The 18,881-nt window shown below is 49.9% G+C and overlaps 3 protein-coding genes across 17 annotated transcripts; 1 reads left to right on the top strand and 2 right to left on the bottom strand.

Annotated features, from left to right (window-relative positions):
- Positions 1 to 403: 403 nt before the first annotated feature.
- Positions 404 to 7,605, top strand: Rtbdn (retbindin). Of its 7 annotated transcripts, none has more exons than XM_087594364.1 (6): positions 404 to 487; positions 1,047 to 1,221; positions 3,743 to 3,902; positions 4,027 to 4,137; positions 6,319 to 6,415; positions 6,982 to 7,361. In XM_087594364.1, exons 2-6 carry the CDS (start codon positions 1,053 to 1,055, stop codon positions 7,168 to 7,170), a joined length of 726 nt encoding a protein of 241 aa, XP_087450490.1. In that variant the 5' UTR covers positions 404 to 487; positions 1,047 to 1,052; the 3' UTR covers positions 7,171 to 7,361.
- Positions 7,606 to 9,035: 1,430 nt separating this feature from the next.
- Rnaseh2a (ribonuclease H2, subunit A) lies at positions 9,036 to 18,790 on the bottom strand. Of its 9 annotated transcripts, XM_087594960.1 has the most exons (12): positions 18,527 to 18,790; positions 18,338 to 18,400; positions 16,746 to 16,951; positions 15,219 to 15,361; positions 14,937 to 15,070; positions 14,675 to 14,746; positions 14,421 to 14,547; positions 14,231 to 14,318; positions 11,111 to 11,248; positions 10,919 to 11,006; positions 9,337 to 9,460; positions 9,041 to 9,234 (listed from the first exon to the last, which is right to left on the bottom strand). In XM_087594960.1, the coding sequence occupies exons 5-12, from the start codon at positions 15,061 to 15,063 to the stop codon at positions 9,093 to 9,095; spliced, it is 906 nt and encodes a 301-aa protein (XP_087451086.1). In that variant the 5' UTR covers positions 15,064 to 15,070; positions 15,219 to 15,361; positions 16,746 to 16,951; positions 18,338 to 18,400; positions 18,527 to 18,790; the 3' UTR covers positions 9,041 to 9,092. The 9 variants fall into 9 exon arrangements, with proteins under 9 accessions (NP_001013252.1, XP_087451086.1, XP_087451084.1 ...); XM_087594958.1 differs by lacking the exon at positions 18,338 to 18,400 and having other exon boundaries at positions 15,163 to 15,361; XM_087594959.1 differs by lacking the exon at positions 18,338 to 18,400.
- On the bottom strand, positions 15,138 to 18,790 carry Thsd8 (thrombospondin type 1 domain containing 8). The gene is made up of 3 exons (XM_087596656.1): positions 18,527 to 18,790; positions 16,746 to 16,951; positions 15,138 to 15,361 (listed from the first exon to the last, which is right to left on the bottom strand). The coding sequence occupies exons 1-2, from the start codon at positions 18,672 to 18,674 to the stop codon at positions 16,752 to 16,754; spliced, it is 348 nt and encodes a 115-aa protein (XP_087452782.1). The 5' UTR covers positions 18,675 to 18,790; the 3' UTR covers positions 15,138 to 15,361; positions 16,746 to 16,751.
- Positions 18,791 to 18,881: the final 91 nt, after the last annotated feature.

The raw sequence follows: 18,881 nt of genomic DNA, 5'->3' as shown, positions 1-18,881 counted from the left end.
TTTTATGTCCTGTATACAACTGTATCACCCGGAACCCAATACAGAGTATGTGTTTAATAAATGTCTTTTGAATTAATGGACAGAATGTGAAGGGACACAGATTTACAAAAACTGGAGAAAGGCACAGAAGCATCACCAGCATATGCATAAAACTACCTACCCAAGAGACAGACATCCTCTCCACAACACACACACACACGAGAGAGAGAGAGAGAGAGAGAGAGAGAGAGAGAGAGAGAGAGAGAGAGAGAGGGAGAGAGAGAGAGAGAGAGAGAATAGAGACCTTAAATCCGAAGTTTAGCATAGGACAAGCTTGTGGATATAAATGCACCAGTTCCAGTGCACCTGTTTAGGGTTGTGGAGGTAGGGCTTTGTAAGTCCCCGCCCCTTAACCAAACCACACCCCCTTTAGTTGCTGCCCCTTGCTGGCCTTGGTTCGGTGGTTCTGAGGTGTCTCAGCATCCCCTAGACTCCAGCCTGCTAACAGGTGAGTGGCAGTGGGTAGGACGTCGAGAATCTTGTCTCCCATACTTTTACCTTCTTCTGCCCAGAAGCTTTAGGACTCTAGGGGCAGAACCGCAGCCCTGCACAGTCCTGCTTGGTCCAACCCTGGGTGGAAGCTCCTAAGCCGATTGTGAAGATTGTGAACCGAGAGAAGGTGACCGTGAAAGGAGTGAGCAGGTCGGGGTGAGGGTGGGGGTGGGGGGGCTGAAAAGAGTAAGAGGAAGTTCTGGGTAGAAGAGGGGCTTGGAAGAGCTGAGGGGGTCCTGTTACTCTAAAGGCAGTTGGCAGCAGAGGACAAACAGGGTGAGAGGTTGGTTGCCTGGGAGTGGTGTTTAACCTGAGGAATGAAAGAATGGGAGGGGCTCTAGGGTGGGAATCCCCTAGCATTTGAAGAGCCCTTGGCCATTGGCTGGCATTCTCATCTATGGCCTGTCCTCTGTGCTGCCTGGCAACGATTTCTGGCGGGCAGCTACCAGTGACAACTTAAATCTCCAGAAGGAAGTCATCCCTCATCCCTCCACATCAGCTGGCTCTTGTCTCAGGTAGACATGGCCCACGAAGGCCACTTTCAACACAGCGGGATGGTCTGGGCCCTGCGACTAATCCTGGCATGGGTCTTCTTGGTGACCTGTGGAGGGAGCCACCCACTGCAAGCCAGGTCCTGGGGACACCCTGGGCTGGCAGCCAACGTGAGCACAGGCCAGCTGCAGCTAGCAGGTGAGGATTCTCTCACCCCTAACACCTAGAAACCCCACTTAGATCTTCCTTGTAAGAGGGCTTGGGGTCATAGAGGGTGGGCAGACAGGGCTAGCAATGACTGCTGGTTTTAACAGCGCAGAGTCTGGGTGTTGGACAGCTGGGTTCAAATCCCAAATCCATATCTTGGTGCTCTGTGACCTTAAGCAAATCAGATAACCTAGGCAGAGTGTTAGGCATGGTGGTTCCCACCTGTAATCCTGGCACATAGAAGGTGGATATAGGAGGATTAGGACTTCAAGGTCAACCTCGGCTATATGGGGAGCCAGAGGTCAGGCTGGGCTACATGAAACTGTCTCAAAATAAGTAGGAGCTGGGCACTGGTGGTGGCTTTGATCCTAGCTCTTAGGAGGCAGAGGCAGGGCAGGGGCAGAGGCAGGGGTAGAGGCAGGGGCAGAGGCAGAGGCAGAGGCAGGGGCAGGGGCAGGGGCAGGGGCAGGCAGATCTGGGGGTATGAGGCCAGACTGAGTTCCAGGACAGCCAAAACTACACAGAGAAACCCTGTGTCAAAACACTACATAAATAAATAGAGCCAATGAGGTGGCTCCATGGGGAAAAGTGACTGCTACCAACACCAATGCCCTGAGCCAGATCTCTGGACTGAAAACTGTGAAAGGAGAAAATCAGCTCCTGCAACTTGTCCTCTGACCTACACACACACACACACACACACACACACACACACACACACACACACACAGTGGCAATGAGCAGTCGTGCACACACACACAATAAATACATTGATTAAATATAAATTTAAAAATTAGGATAAATCATGCTGAAGAAATGTTCCTAACATGGGTAGTGCCCTAGGTCCAATCCCAAGTACATAAGAATGCTGGAGAAATAACAGACCTAGCATAGAGGTGTTGTGGAAATTAAGCATGTAAACATTTGTTGATGTTTGGAAACACAGACAAATATAACCTGGTCATTGTGAGTGGGCTGGAGAGATGGCTCAGTGGTTAAGAGCACTGTCTGCTCTTCCAGAGGTCCTGAGTTCAATTCCCAGCAACCACATGGTGGCTTACAACCATCTATAATCAGGTCTGGTGCCCTCTTCTGGCCAGCAGGCGCATACATGCAGGCAGAAAGCTGTATGATTTATATATACATAATAAATAATTTTTTTTTTTAAAGACCAGGGTTGGGGATTTAGCTCAGTGGTAGAGCGCTTGCCTAGCAAGCACAAGGCCCTGGGTTCTGTCCCCAGCTCCGAAAAGAAAAGAAAAAAAGACCAACCCCTTCAAAAAAAATGAGTGATACACAGTTGTTGCTGCTTGAAGCTGCATTTCACAGAAAAGAGAATTTTCCAGTGATGGGAATTGAACCTGGGGCCCTTCACATGCTAGGCAAGTGTTATACCACTAAGCCACCCCTAGCGCTAGTTATGCTACTTTGTGGGTTCTTCTTTTTCTTGCTCTTTATTCCCCTGGTTTCACCCCTGTCACTGGATTAAAGAGAAAGGATAGAGGGGAGAGAGAGCTTTGAGTTTAACTTCTTTCTTGTTTCTTCTTGTAGCTGGTTTTTGTTAATTTGTGAATCCTTCTTTTCCTCACCCTTTATCCCCCTGGCTTTACCCCTATCTCTAGATAGGAGAGAAAGGATAGAAAGAGAGGGAGAGAGATCTCTGAAACTAATTTCTCTCCATTTGTTCCTTCTTTGACCATGGCTACTAACAAACCACCCCCACCACCACTACCACCACCACCACCACCACCTCCACCACTACCACCACACCATCACCACACCACCCCACCCCACCACCACCTCTCACCATACCCCCACCCACCACACCCCCACCCCCACCACCGAACCATCAGCCCCACCCCCACCACCACACCATCACCACCACCACCCTACCCCACCCCACCACCCCCCTCACCCCCACCCCCCACCCCACCCCCCACCACACCCTACCCCCACCATACCATCACCACCACCATACCATCACCACCACCATACCATCACCACTACCACCACCCCACTCCCACCCCAACCCCCACACCATCACTACACCATCACCACCACCACCACCACCACCAGCAACACCATTACCATGGGCGGAGAATTTATATAGCCTCTGAAAAGTTCCCAGAGTTCCAAACATCACACAATTGGAGAAACTATCTGCAGCTGGCAAAACCACGCCTCTGCTAGAGCATGAGGCAAATCACAGTCAGCTGCTGTGGACAGTCTGAGCAATTCCACACCTCATAGCTGGGATCAAAACAATAAATATTCTTATATTTGTTTTTAAAAGAAACCAAAATTCCAGAAACAAACTACAGGTTTGTTTTTATTTTTAGCCAGGATTTCTCTAAGTTGCCTAACCTGGTTTTGAATTTAAGATTCCTCTGCCTCAGCCTCCTAAGTGTCTGGGATTACAGATCCCTGCCATGTCATTCAACTGAAGAGAAGTCTATCTTTAAGGTTTTTTTCTCTTTGGGGAAGAAAGCACTGATAGAATTTCCGTTGTCAGGGCACCCCCAGTCCTCGGTTCCACCATCTTACCCAAGGATCCAGGTTCCTAGTTCACAGACACCAGCAGCGCCAGAACCTTGCTGTACTGCAGACATAGACAGACCAGAGGCATCAAACCCAGAGAGCCTTCTAGCCAGCTGCGGGGCACCAAGCCCAGAGTAAGTACTGTGTCCTCTAGCCTGTCCCCCTGTTCTTTGCCCTACTTGCCCCAGACTGGTAAGGTTAGACCCTTAACTCCCCCTGAGGACCATGCCGTGTTAACCCTGTCTCTCCCATGTCCAGATGTGAATTCTTTCTGGGACACCTTCAACGAGCCCTCCGAGGTCGCTTTCACCCACTGCTGTTCGGAGTGCGCCGAATGCAGCCTCTCTGCATGGAGCTCTGCCAGATTTGGTAAGAGAGGCGGGAACAGGGGCATGTCCTAAGGTGTGGTGCAGGATCCAGGGCCTTAGTTTGCCCCCACGGAGCCAGAATGGGTCTATGGAAAAAAATCTAGTATGTACTCTGCAAGGTAGAAAGGGGAGAAGCCCGAGAATGACACGGCGTTTAAGCAGCATGAAGGGGTGGCCCTGGCGGACCAGGAAGTTTCAAAAAGTTCAGGCTTTTGACGCAAAGAGAGGCTAAAAAGGAATGCAAGGAGCTGGGACAAATATGTTGTCTGACTAGAGAATGGCTCGGACGGGGTTGGAGATTTAGCTCAGTGGTAGAGCGCTTGCCTAGCAAGCACAAGGCCCTGGGTTCGGTCCCCAGCTCCAAAAAAAAAAAAAAAAGAGAGAGAGAGAGAGAATGGCTCGGCAGTTAAGGATGCTTACTGCTTTTCGGAGGACCAGAGTTCAGGTCTCAGCACTGGCATCAGGCTCACAGTTGCCTGTAACTCCAGGTCCAGGGGATCTGATTCCCTCCTCGGATTCCCCTGGCTCCTGTATTGGCCCATGCCAGATGGCTACAAATGTCACTTGCCTTTAATCCCAGCACTCCTGGAGTCAGAGGCAGGGATAGCTGAAAGGACCTCAAGTCAGTTGGTAGGAGACACAGCAGGACAAGTTCTTAGCACAAAGGAGATTTATTTGCCCTGAGGGGAAAAGGTCAGGGAATGAGACAAAAGTCAGGAAACAGGGCTGGAGAGACCGCTCAGCGGTTAAGAGCACTGACTGCTCTTCCAGAGGTCCTGAGTTCAAATTCCAGCAACCACATGGTGGCTCACAGCCATCTGTAATGGGATCTGATGCCCTCTTCTGGTGTGTCTGAAGACAGCTACAGTGTACTTATATATAATAAATAAATAGATCTTTAAAAAAAAAGTCAGGAAACAGGTCAAGGGAGAAATTAAGAGGAATTAGGGAGGGGGGTCTATATGTTTGTCTTGGAGGGACAGAGGACAGCCTCTGGAGAGGAGACAGGCGTGGCCTGTAGACAAATGTCAGTTTATAAAGGTAAAAAAGGGGGGCTGGGGATTTAGCTCAGTGGTAGAGCGCTTACCTAGGAAGCGCAAGGCCCTGGGTTCGGTCCCTAGCTCCGGAAAAAAGAACCAAAAAAAAAAAAAAAAGGAAACCCCTTGTTAGGAGGAGGTGTGGAATTTTAATTAAGGATGCTAATTAGTTGAGCCAAAGGGGACTTTTAATTGTTGGACTTCACTATTTTAACAGTTGGACCTTGGAAGTCAGCCTCAGAAGGAGGAAGTGACTAAGAGGACAGACATGGTGGCTAGCTTTAGGAATGTAATTTGGTTTTAGGAAGAAAGGGGAAGGGCAAGGCCTGCTAGAGTCATGTTTGCCTGCTGGAGTCCCTTCAGTATCTCTGAGTTGAGGCCAGCCTGGTCTACAGAGTGAGTTCTGGGATAGCCTACACAGAGAATCCAAACCAACCAACCAACAAACTATCTATCTATCTATCTATTCTTCAAGACAGGGTTTCTTTATGTAGCCCTGGCTGTCCTGGAACTCACTCTGTAGACCAGGCTGGTCTCAAACTCAGAAATCCTCCTGTCTCTGCCTCCCAAGTCCTGGGATTAAGGGTGTGCTCCACCACCTAACAGCTACCTGAGTTCAATTCTGGCCACCTACATCAGACTGTTTATAACCACCTGTAACCTTAGCTCCAGGGGATCAGAGAAGCACATACACATACACGCACGTGCACGAGTGCGCGCACACACACACACATACACACATACATATGTACACAAACAAGTAAGTAAATAACATTTTTTTTTCTTTTTTTCGGAGCTGGGGACCGAACCCAGGGCCTTGCGCTTCCTAGGTAAGCGCTCTACCACTGAGCTAAATCCCCAGCCCCAGTAAATAACATTTTTAATGGGGGAAGACATATTGTGGTGGTGTTGATAGCCCATAACACTTGGGAAACAGAATCAGCTCAAGGTAATCCCAGACTAGCTTCAGACCCTGTCTCACAAAAACAAACAGCACAATAAATCCAGGGAGGGAACTCTGCAAATGCTGGGTGTCTGAGGGACTGGGGCCTGAAAAGAGGCCTTGGTCTGAGGGAGGGTCATGTGTCTTTAGAAGCCCACTGGCTCCAAAGCCTTAAACCTGCCTTCCCTTCTCACATATCCAGGTTCACCACCTGCCAAGCAGATTTTATTTGTGGCCCAACTTGGCTGCAGTCCTCTGGAAAGAGAGGCTGTGAGCCTAGCTGCCGTACCTATGGTCAGGTGAGTAAGGAACAGAGGGTGAGAGGAAGGAATGAGCTTTGTCCTGTAGTCTGGGTCACTGACATGCAACACCATTTGGGTTCTTCCGATCCTTTAATTTTAATTAATCAGTTACTTTTTTAGATAAGGACTCTTTACAAAGCTCTTGCTAGCCTGAAACTTAGTACGTACACCGGCTGATCTTGAACTCTTTTTTTTTTTTTTTTTTCTTTTTTTTCGGAGCTGGGGACCGAACCCAGGGCCTTGCGCTTGCTAGGCAAGTGCTCTACCACTGAGCCAAATCCCCAACCCCTTCTAGCACCATCTTGATGTAAATAACCCCTATGCTCACACTGCACTCTTCCACATCCTCGGCCTCAGTGTGGGATGTGTGGGTAGAAAGCCCTGATTCTAGACTCTCCTACCAACACTTTGCTCTCGGTTCCGAGCCCCTCCCGTGGCTCTGGTCCTGCCAGACTGACCGGCCATGCCCATAGTCTCTCATCACCCAAGCCACGCCCCGGTCCAGAAGACCCACCCCAGCCATTCAGCTTCTACCCTCTTGAACTCTCAACCCTTTCTCCTAGACTTTTGCCAACGCCACAGATCTGTGTCACTCCGCTTTGGGTCATGCCCTGAGGGTGGCAGCTCCTGGCTCCAGTCATTGCTTCAACATCTCCATCTCCTCTCCAGGAGCCCGCCGCCGCCCTCGAGCCTGGATCTCAAATGTTGCAGGCAGTGGCAGCGGCAGCGGCAGCGGCGACAGCCCGGAGTAGACGTTTGGCTTTCACTATAAATGTCCCTCCCCTAGGCCAGGAGCCACCCAGAGCCATCTCCCTCTCTTCCTCTCTCCTTCCTTCCTAAACCGGGTCCTGGGGTTGCCTAGACAAGCCCTCCCACCGTTATCCTAGAAACATCCAACCCTGACTTACCTTGCTTTCCCCAAATAAAGTTGCCAGACTAAACCAGGCTATACATGGCTGCTGCTTGGGGGAAATACTTGGGGGAGAACCTGCCAAAAACGATAGTTTTAGAGAGGGAAAGGGAAGAACAGAGACCAGAGCACAGTACACAGGTCGACTCTGATGACCAACATTCTGTCCCCAGAACTTACATGGTAGCAAAAGGAACAACTACAAGTTGTCCCCTGACCTCCAGGCTTGCCCTGGCACTTGTGTCCCCTCTCCCCCAAATAAATAAATAGATAAACTAGGTTTTGGCTTTGATTATTGGAATTAGGGCCTTGGTTGGGGATTTAGCTCAGTGGTAGAGCGCTTGCCTAGCAAGCGCAAGGCCCTGGGTTCGGTCCCCAGCTCCGAGAAAAAGAAAAGGAAAAAAAAAAAAAAAAAAAAGAAATTAGGGCCTCATTGTATAGCCATGACTGACCTGTAACTATTTAGACCAGGATGGCCTCTAACTCATAGAGATCCACCTACCTGTCTCCCAAATGCTGGAATTAAAGGTGTGCAACACCACAACAGAATGCACGCACACACGCACACGCGCGCGCGCGCGCGCGCACACACACACACACACAGAGCAAGAATAGGAAAAGGTGGGGGCTGGAGAGATGGCTCAGCGGTTAAGAGCACCCGACTGCTCTTCCAGAGGTCATGAGTTCAATTCCCAGCAACCACATGGTGGCTCACAACCATCTGTAAAGAGATCTGATGCCCTCTTCTGGTACATCTGAAGACAGCTACAGTGTACTTATATATAATAAATAAATAAATCTTTAAAAAAAAAAAAAAAGAATAGGAAAAGGGCTGGAAAGATGGCTTCATGGTTGACAGCAATAAAGAATGTTCTCGCAGAGGACGGGATTCCCAAGCTCACAAGGTGGCTTACCACCACCTCCAACGCCAATCGCAGGGGATCTGGTGCCCTCTTCTGGCGTCTTTAAGTACTGCAGGGATGTGGTGCACAGACCTAACAATTCCTTAATTCCAACTCTGTAGAGGCAGAGGGATAGCTGTGTGTTCAAGGCCCATCTGGTCTATGTGGCAAATTCCAAGACAGCCAAGACTTCTTAGAAACTTGTCTCAAAACAAAACAAAACAAAACAAAACAAAACAAAGAGGAAGCACAGAAGAAAAATATGTGGGCCGGAGAAATCCAATGGTTAAGAGCATATAGTGGTGCTGGAGAGATGGCTCAGTGGTTAAGAGCATAAAGTGAGTTCAGATTCTAGCACCGAGTAGGCCATAATTGTCTCTAAGTTCAGCTCCAGGAGAATCTGAAGCCTACGGCCTTCAAAGACATACAAAGACATACACACAAACACAGAAATGATTCTAAAATTAAAAAGCAAATGTGGGTACCAAGTGCATGCCTCGAATCTCAGCACTTGGGAGGCAGAGGCAGGAGAGTCACTATGAGCTCAAGACCAACCTGGTCTGCAGAGTGAGCTCCAGCATAGTGCTACAGTGATACCACGAGGTAGCTCACAACCATCTGTAATGGGATCCGATGCCCTCTTCTGATGTATGTGAGGACAGCTAGTGTGCTCACTCACATAAAATAATTCTTTAAAAAAAAAAAAAAACAGCAAACTTCACCAATCTAGAAATTCCTGTTTTGTTTGATGAGTCAGCTGCTAGCCACAGGCACCGCTGTCAGAGCTTAGCCACAAAGCACTCCGTCCGCTTCTTGAACAGCTTTTATTGTGAGTTAGAAGGGGAGGTACACACATTGGCTCCTAGAGGCTGGTGGCTGTCTCCAGGCCTCGCTCCTGGAAGTATTTGTGGGAGACCTGAGGGCGGCAGGCCTGCGGGCCCTGGCTGAAGTAGGAGGTGATTCTTCCGGGTCCCTCAGGATCCTCCTCAGCTGCTGAGTCTTCCCTGTGGGGGAGAGGAATGACACTGGCCACTTCCCATTGGGCTGAGTGAATGCATGGCCTCCCTTCCCCTGGTCTGTTCCCTCAGCACTCTAAGGACACGAACCAGGTGACACTTTCTGCCTCCTTTTCCAGGATGGCCTGGGCTGTGCTCCAACTGAACCGTACAAACTGGGGGAAGCCAAACACAGGGTCCACATGTTTCCTCAGCCAGGCTTTGGTCTTGGGATCTAGGGAGACAGAGGTAATGGTGACAGCATCAGCGTGGCAGGTGACAGGCATATGCCATGTTCATCCTTAGCTGCTTTGCCTTTTTTCTTGTTGAGATGGAGTTTCACTATGTAGACCAGGCTAGCCATCCACCTGCCTCTGCCTCTGGAGCTGGGATTAAAGTTCTGTGTTTTTGACTTCTTGAGTACCAAGGCACCTGCCATTGTTTAAGTGTCAAATTGCCCGGGCTAAGTGTGGCTCCCCACCATCCCCTACTCTGTGACCCACCAGTGCTTGCTGCTCTATCAGAGGTCCCGAGTTCAATTCCCAGCAACCACATGGTGGCTCACAACCATCTGTGATGGGATCTGATGCCCTCTTCTGGAGTGCAGGCACACATGCAGGAAGAACGCTGTATACACAATAAATAAATCTTAAAAAGAAGAGAAAATGCTTTTTGAATTTTACGTGTATGCGCCATGTTCTCTGCAGGTACCAAATGTGCACATGGTGCCCAGGCATACATGCTGGCAAAATACCTATATCCATAAAATACAATTTTGTTTTGTTTTTCGAGACGGTCTTTCTATGTAGCCCTAGCTATTGTGGAGAACACTATGTAAACCAGGATGGCCTCAAATTCACAGAGATCCTCCTGCCTCTGCCTCCTGAGTATTATAAAAGTTTTTTTTTTTTTTTTGGTTCTTTTTTTCGGAGCTGGGGACCGAACCCAGGGCCTTGCGCTTCCTAGGCAAGCGCTCTACCACTGAGCTAAATCCCCAACCCCAAAGTTTCTTTTTTTTAAATATTTATTTAATGTATGGGAGTATACTGTCGCTGTCTTCAGACACAGCAGAAGAGGGCATCGGATCTCATTACAGATGGTTGTGAGCCACCATGTGGTTGCTGGGAATTGAACTCAGGACCTCTGGAAGAGCAGTCAGTGCTCTTAACCGCTGAGCCATCTCTCCAGCTAAAAGGTTTTTTAAACATTAAAGAAAAGGCTGGGTGGTGGTGGCGGCGCACGCCATTAATCTCAGCACTGGCAGTGTAGACGCAGGCGGATCTCCGAGTTCAACGCCAGCCTGCTCTACTGAGTGAGATCAGGACAGTGAGGGCTGCAAAGAAAAACCGGGTCTTGGGAAAAAGAAAAAAAAAAAAAATTAAAGAGAACAATAAAGCCAGAGGCCAGCCTGGGCTCCATGGAATTTGGTGGGTGGTTGGGAGGATTAGTTTCAAGACAGGCTTTCTCTGTGTAATAGCCCTGGCTGTCCTGTACTCCCTTTGTAGACCAGGCTGGCCTTGAACTCACAGAGATCCCCACCTGCCTCTGCCCCACAAGTCCTGGGATTAAAGAAAGTCATGGGCTTTACAGAAACTTAAAGGCAAGTTTATGTTACAGGGGATAAAGGGGGAAAGACACAGGGGGTAAAGGAGAAAAGGGAGGATAATTCATTCCCAAGAGGGCCTCAGCTCACCATTGGGATAGCCTGAGCCATAATCTGAGTCCAGACCCTGTAAACTCTCCACAAACTGCCAGTTCTTCACAGCCTGGTCTCGGGCCACCTGCAGGCAAGACAGTAGCTTAGCGCCTCCGTCCTCACGGGACTCTCCCTTGTCCCTACACAAGGGAGATGCTGGGAGTGGGCCCTGGACAACAGGATGCTAACCTTGGCAATGATGCTGGCAGCACTGACCACAGGGAACAGGGAGTCAGCTTTGGCCTTGACTGTCACCTCGATCCCTGGAAACCGCTGCTGTAGTCGAGCCTGGTATGTCTCTGGCATTCCTACAGTGTCCACAAACACCTGCCACAGGGACAGGAACATGGGGAAAGAAATGCAGTCATTCAATGGCAGGCGAACTACCGTAAAACATCCAGTCTCCTACCATACCGAGGACCCCCAGGCCCTCACACATGCCACACAAATCCTGCCCCTAAGATACCAGACCAATGTTGCTATCTGCCTGCACGTGTGTCTGCCTGGTGGTATGAAGTGGAGCTACAGACAGTTGTAACCTCCCATTCAGGTACTGGAATTTGAACCTGGATCCTGTGAAGAGTAAACAGTGCTATTTAACTACCGAGCCATCTCTCCAGCGCCCTGGATTATTTTTATTTACTCTAAAATGTTTGCAGCCAGGGAAGATAGCTTAGGAGGGACAGGTGCTTTGGGATCTGAAATCCTCAGCCCCTACGGGTTACAAGAGGAAGACTGATCCTGCAGAGTTACCAGCTTCCCACGTGCACCATGCATGTGTTTGTTAGCACTTAGGCCAGACCATAAACAAAAGAGATGTCTTGGGGCATTTGTTTTTGAGACCGGGTCTCTCTGTAGCCCTGGCTGGCCCTCAACTCAGACAGCCTCGAGGTTCCTTCATACGTGGCATATACACTTTTTTTAAAAAAAATGTGTATATGGGTGTTTTGTCTATATACATGTCTGTGTACCACTTGTGTGCCTGCAGAGGCCAGAAGAGGGTGTCAGATCCATTGGACCTGGAGTTTGGAGTTACATTTTGAGGTGCCATGTAGGTGCTAAGAATTGAATGCATATTTTCTATAAGAGCAACAAGTGAGGGGTTGGGGATTTAGCTCAGTCGTAGAGCGCTTGCCTAGGAAGCGCAAGGCCCTGGGTTTGGTCCCCAGCTCCGAAAAAAAGAACAAAAAAAAAAAAAAAAGAGCAACAAGTGCTCTTAACTCCTTTTTTTTTTTTCTCAGAGCTGGGGACTGAACTAAGGGCCTTGCGCTTCCTAGGCAAGCGCTCTACCACTGAGCTAAATCCCCAATCCCAGTGCTCTTAACTCTTAAGGCATCTCTCGAGTCCCGCAATTAAAACCGAGCAACTTATCCTAACAGGGTTAAATAGAGCTCGATGGGAGAGCACCTCTTAATATGCAAATGTTCTCCATGTTCCATCCACAGCACTGCCCAAAACAGCGCTTCTTGGCCTTCCTAACGCTTCGACCCTTTAATACAGTTCTTCATGCTGTGGTGATCCCAACCATAAAATTATGTCATTGCTGCTTTATAACTGGTACTATTATGAATCGGAATGTAAATATCGGATATGCAGGAAATCTAATATACAATCCTCAAGAGGACACAAGTGACGCACGGATTGAGAAACAAGATAGGCTTTGTCAAATCGTGCGACAGCCTTTGAACACTGAATGCTCACTGTTATGCTGGGGGCTGAGGACAGGGCAGCAAACACCCTACACTAGAACCCTTAAATCTAGCTCTGTAGGTCGTGTTTGCCTCGCCCGCCCACAGCCCGGGTCCCATCTCCAGGACCACACTCCTAGCTTTGGTGGCACAGGCCTGTTCTCCTAGCACTTGGAAGACGGAGTCACAGATCAAGAATTCAAGGGATATGGAATTGGAGGATAGGCTGAGTTATGTAACAGCCCTCAAAAACAAAATCAAGGGGCTGGGGAGATGGCTCAATGTCAGCACCCACATGGGGCTTCACAATCATTTACAACCCCAACACCAGGAGATCTCGTGCCTTCTGACCACCACTGGCACCAGGCACAGATGTGATGCATACATGGACACAGGCCTGACAGTCATATACATACACTGTTTTTTAAGCTCATTAACTTTAAATAAATTACATACATTTCACAGGGACTTTCTGTTCTGTGCAGAGTAGAACAAAGTGGGGGGTTAACAGGTGGGACCATCGAGAAAAGGACACAGCACAGACTCCCTGTTGGGGGCTGCGCCCTCATACAGGACAGAAGCCAGTATGAAGGGGACCTGTGGAATCACTCTGGACCACTGGAGACTAGGACAGGGAGATTGGGGTAGACATTCGGGGCAGAAATAAAAGTAGACAATCAAAATAAAAACTGCAGGCTGGAGAGATGGCTCAGTGGTTAAGAGCACTGGCTGCTCTTCCAGAGGTCCTGAGTTCAAATCCCAGCAACCACATGGTGGCTCACAACCATTTGTAATTGGATCTGATGTCATCTGCTGGTGTCTGAAGACAGTTACCTTTTAAAAAAACAAACCAAAGCTCATCTCTCTAGCTCCCCTCCCCCCTTTTTAAAATAAGACAAGGTCTCTCACTAAACCTAGGCCCCAACACTTTGGTTAGATTGGTTAGCCATCAAGACTCCAGATCTCCCTGTCCCCTCATCCCCAGCACTGGGTGACAGGTTTGCGTTCCTATGCCCAGCTTTACATTTGAATGCCGTGGATCCAGTCTCAGGTCCTCGCACTTGTTTCAGACAGGGTCTCGCTGTAGGTATGGAGGGATATCCTGGAACTCAGACATCTGCCTGCCTCTACCTGCTGGGTGCTAGGATCAGAAGTGTGCCACCGTGCCTTCACGGTCACATGGTCATGCTTCTGCAATGGGCACTTACCAACTGAGCCATGGAGGGTGACCACATAAGCCCGGAAGTCACCATCTCCCTCCTCCACTATGCCTAGCCTCGGGTGATTTTCTTTTTTTAAACAGGGTTCAGGTTGAAGGTAGTCTGGGCTGACATTCAACTCTCTCTTTATGTTTTAGGGCTCCTGTCTCTATTTCCTAAGTGCTGCTACTCTGGCTTTATGCAATGCTGGGACGGAAGCCAGCATGCTAGGCAAACAATCTACCAACTTAAAACTTCCCTAGCATCAACCTTTTTTTTTTTTCTTTTCTTTTTTTCGGAACTGGGGACCGAACCCAGGGCCAGCGCTCTACCACTGAGCTAAATCCCCAACCCCATAGCGTCAACCTTTTAAAGCCCCTTTTACCACAAGGTGACCAAAGGGCTGTAACCCAGCAGCTCACCTGGGTGACTTTCACATTCTGATCCATCGCATGCTGTATCAGCCCCGCGGCTGTGTCGTGAGACATAGAGTTGAGGTTGTATTTGACCCTGTGGTAAGGGACACAGCTTAGTCCACACCATTGCAACTGCTGCAGGACGCAGCCAGCCCGTGCTGGTGGCTCTTCCCCCACTCATAAAGGGGCCCCTCACCGCCCAAGCATGCTGGTAGAGATCAGGTTTGGAGACAGGATGTCCAAAGCCCAACCCACAAAGTCTCCGTCCTCTTCCATTTTCGCAAAGAGCCTCTCCCGCTCATTCTCTGTCAAGGTCTTTGAGTCTGAGAAGAAAATTGAAGAAAAGGGGAGCAGGTGGTTTTTTTCCCTTCTTGCTTTCCTTTCTGTAACTCACCTGGCCTTCTGCACATACCCAGGAACCCAGTGTGCAGGCATTTAGCGCAGGCTTACCTGCTACTTTCAGGGCCTCCAGATCTGCCAGGCGGGACAGGGGGCAGTAACAGATGGCGTAGACCATGGGACCTTGGGAGGAGGGAAGTCAGATTTCTCAGAGCAGGGTCCCCACTAGTGAGTTCTATCATCACCAGGGCCCAAGGCCATCCCACTATCGCTTCCGGATCCCAAGGCCGTGCATGATTCCCCACTCCCGTTCCCCTGAAAACTGCACCCCTTTCATCCACACGCCTCCCATCCCCCGACCCTGGGGACGCACCAAGCACAGGACCCCGGCCCGCTTCATCCACGCCCAGGACGCACGGCTCCTTGAGGCACACGGCAGGTACAGGAGAACTCAGGCGACAACGGCCTGTATTGTCCCTCTCCAGTTCGCTGAGATCCATGCCGCCTCTGCAACAGCCAACAACCGTAGAAAACAGTACTGCAGGCGCAGATGCCAGCGCGCGTTTTCCGCGAATACAGCAGCGGCTCTTGATGCTGACCAATCGGCTCGCAGGACTCGCCCCCTACGCGCTCTCTGGCGTGGACGCTTACGCACGCGCTGCTGTCGCCGCTGTCGTGCTCTCTCCTGGGAATTGTAGTCTTCCAGGACTATCACTAAGGGTGTGGTTTGTAATCGAGGGTGGGCAGGGTCACTTTGTAAGCTCCGCCCCGTTGCTGCTGGAGCCTGGCCCTCAGTGACTGGTATAAAGAGAAATAAAGAGGAAATTAAGATGTAGATTGTTTGATTTCTTTCAAAACTTCCAATAAAGTTCAGACTGGCCTCCCTTGAAGTCACTATGTAGCCTAGGATGACCTTCTATTCATAATTCTCCTGCCTCCACCTCCCTGATGCTGGAATTCCCAGCCCACACTCAGCTGAAATTTTTGGAGGTTTGCAAGATCAAATATCATTGTACAGGCGGAGCACCGGTCTCACCGGTTCCTGGTCTCTTACTACCTGTCATTCACCTTTGTACCGGCCATCTGTCTCTGTCCCTCCACTTCCCCCCCCCCCAAGAGTCTCACTGTGTCTCTCTAGCTGACCCAGAACTCGCTATACAAATTGGCCTTGAACTCAGAGACATCCACCTTCCCTCCCCAGTGCCACCACACTGCATACCTCCTCCGCTCCTAGTACGGTGCCAGTGACCCAGATTTCACAAGGCTGAGGCCTCTGACTCACAGTTCCCAAAACCCCTCCGTTAAGGGCTGTCAAGGGCACTGCTGCCTCCACTGTTGGAGATGCCAGGCCACAGCAGCTTCCTGTTTGGGGTCTGTACCCATCATGTAGGCTTCTCCCCTCCCTTCCACCATCCCTCCACTCTTCTCCTGCCATCCCTTATCTTAGGGAAGCTCCCATCTCCTCAGCCACTCCCATCACACTCTGTTGTCTTCTTGGTCAATGGGACACATTGTGTCCATTTGTGTGGGATCTGCTATCAAAGTCACTGTTTGTTTTCTGAGTCTCACTCCTCTCACTCCTCTACTGTGTACCTTCTGTGCTGCTAGCTTCAACCCTTTCCTTTGTTTTTTGGTTTTTGGGTTTTTTTTGGGGGGGGGGCTTGTTTGTTTGTTTGTTTGTTTTGAAGACATGGTCTCCTGTAGCATTAAACTACCTTGACTTTGCTAGATAGCCTGGGTTGATCTTGAACTCTTGATTCTCTTGCCTCTGCCTCAGGAGTGCCTGAGTCACAGGCCACCAGCCCTCCCTGCTTTCTCCCCTGGCTATCAGAAAAACTCCTGCATCTGCTGTGTCTGAAGTCAGGTGCCTGCTCCCGAAGCTTCCGGCTTCCCCAGTATTTAGCTCAACTATACCACCTCAGCAGCTCTTCTTCCTTTTTTTTTTTTTTTTTTTTTTTGGTTGGTTGGTTGGTTTTGGTTTTGGTTTTGGTTTGGGAGACAGGGTTTTTCTGTGTAGCCCTGGCTGTCCGGGAACTCACTCTGTAGACCAGGCTGCCCACAAACCCAGAGATCTGCCTGTCTCTGCCTCCCAAGGGAAGGGACACCACACTTATGTCCCTACCTACTCCTGGAACTGCCAGCCAGTCCTGACTGGCTTTTCTGTGCCTCCTTGATTGCTCACCTCTGCTCAGGGCCTCCAGTTGCAGTCCATCGGGTTGCAAGCTGAGCAGTCCTGCTGCCGGCACGGCCTCAACTGTACCAGGTCCTCTCGGTCCATGAACACAGGGACTGGTGCTGGGCCCAACACCTGACGGCTGCGTTCCTGTTTGCCCAGACTGCAGAAACAACGCCACTTTCCCCACGGGCCTAGGACTGAGTCTTCCACTACTGGAGACGAAGGGTGGACATGAAAACCCAATTGGGGGATGAATCCCTATACAAAGACTTATCCAGGAAGTGACAAAGATAGGGAACCTAATAATCACAACCGGTATTTTAAAGACTTTGCTGCCTCTGTGCAGCGATTTAAGAAGTGCAAACCACCCTTTCAAACCGACACAAGTGAGCCGCCCACCGCTGCAAACTGACTGACACCTCTAATCCCTGCCAGCCAGCTCAGTTGGGAGCATGAACTCCCTGTCCTTCATACCTGACATCCAAAGTTGACTCTTGTCTTCAGGTACTTAATCATGGGCCTACCCAGCAGGCACAGTGCCACCTGACTTACAGGGCTGACGGGTGTTAAGTTGAATCATATAATTAACATAATGAGTGCGCTTATCTCCTGATGCCCAGCTAACTTGTAGCAAAAAGTAATTTTTAAGCTCAGGAGAAGCTACGGTTTGCTTTCTTTCTTTTTCTTTGGTAGTGCTAAAGAACCACTGACCTACAGCTTTTCAAAACCCTTTCCTGGGGCTGGGGATTTAGCTCAGTGGTAGAGCGCTTACCTAGGAAGCGCAAAGCCCTGGGTTGGGTCCCCAGCTCAAAAAAAAAAAAAAACAAAAAAACAAAAAACAAAACAAAACAAAAAAAAAACCCTTTCCTTTCCTTCCTTTAAAAAGACAAAAACAGAAACAAACAAAACAAAACAAAACAAAACCAAGTCTCTTGTACCCCAAGCTGGCCTCCAACTCCTTGGGTAGCTAAAGACTCAGGTCCCCACTCCTCCTAAATGCTAGGATTGCAGGTGTGTACTGCTTGCTACAGAGGATTTTGCAGCGCGGGGGAAGGATCAGTGCTTCGTGCATGCTGGGTCAGTGCTCAACCAGCTGAGTGCCGAGTGCAACTCCAACCCTTCATCAGAATTCTTCATTAATACTTCCTCATGTAGCATGAACTTGCAAAGGCTTGTTGTGCCTCACACCCTTCCTCAGCAGATCTTTACCAAATCACACACACACACACACACACACACACACACACACACACACACACACACACACACCCTTCCCCATTCTTCCCTTAGGCCTTCTGGGCTTTGCACTTGCTGTTCCCTTTTCCTGGGACACTGTCTCCCAATCCTTGCGATTTTAACTCTGCTCGAATTTCCGGCTATATTGGTTACTACCATCTCCACCGCACCTTCCCAAGTTGACTGGCAGGTTTCTGTCTCCGTCTCCACCCTTCTAGCACTCTGTTTATAAGGCAGGCTATCAGATGACCAAGGAAGCCCGCAGGGCAAGACGTTGAGAACAAAAGGTAGTGCGGTTGGAGCACGGCAGTAAATTTTCAGTAAAATGAAACGGAACGGAATAAAAAAAAAAAACAACTCACAGATGAGAAACCAACGCGCTCAGAGAAAAGTGCCCGGTCCTCTGGGACACAGCCTGTGCTGAGCTGAGCAGAGATTTGAAGTCAGCCACAGAGGGTCTGTTTGTAGGGCCCAGGCCAAGTGAGGCCTGGGGGGGGGGGTGTCGGGGGACACCTTCCCATATCGTCAATCCCGCCCACCTGCTAGTTTACCCTTTTGTCGCTGCAGCCTCAGTAGCTCCCAGGTGTCACCTTCACCCTGCTGCCCAAAGTACTGGTAGTCTGGGTTGATCTGAGTAGGGGACACCAGACCTAGAAACATTAGAGGGGTCAGCAATGGAGCCAGGTGGCTCCGGGCCATGCCCGGACTCCAACCGACTCCAGCGCGCCCCCGTGGCCAAGGCCCGCGCGGAACCCACAGCACAGACAATCCCGGCGTCCCTAAGGACACACCCCATCCAACCCTTGGGCAAGCTTGTGGACCGGGCCGCGTCTCCCCCTCTGCAGCCGCAATGGATGCGACCGCGGTACTGTCCCGCCCACCTCCCCGCGCCCTGCCTGCTGTGGT

The sequence above is a fragment of the Rattus norvegicus genome, chromosome 19 (assembly GCF_021556685.1).
Source record: "Rattus norvegicus strain SHRSP/BbbUtx chromosome 19, alternate assembly SHRSP_T2T, whole genome shotgun sequence".
NCBI classification, from domain to species: domain Eukaryota; kingdom Metazoa; phylum Chordata; class Mammalia; order Rodentia; family Muridae; genus Rattus; species Rattus norvegicus.
The sequence above is the reverse complement of the archived record's forward strand: the minus strand, read 5'-3'. Positions and strand labels throughout refer to the sequence as shown.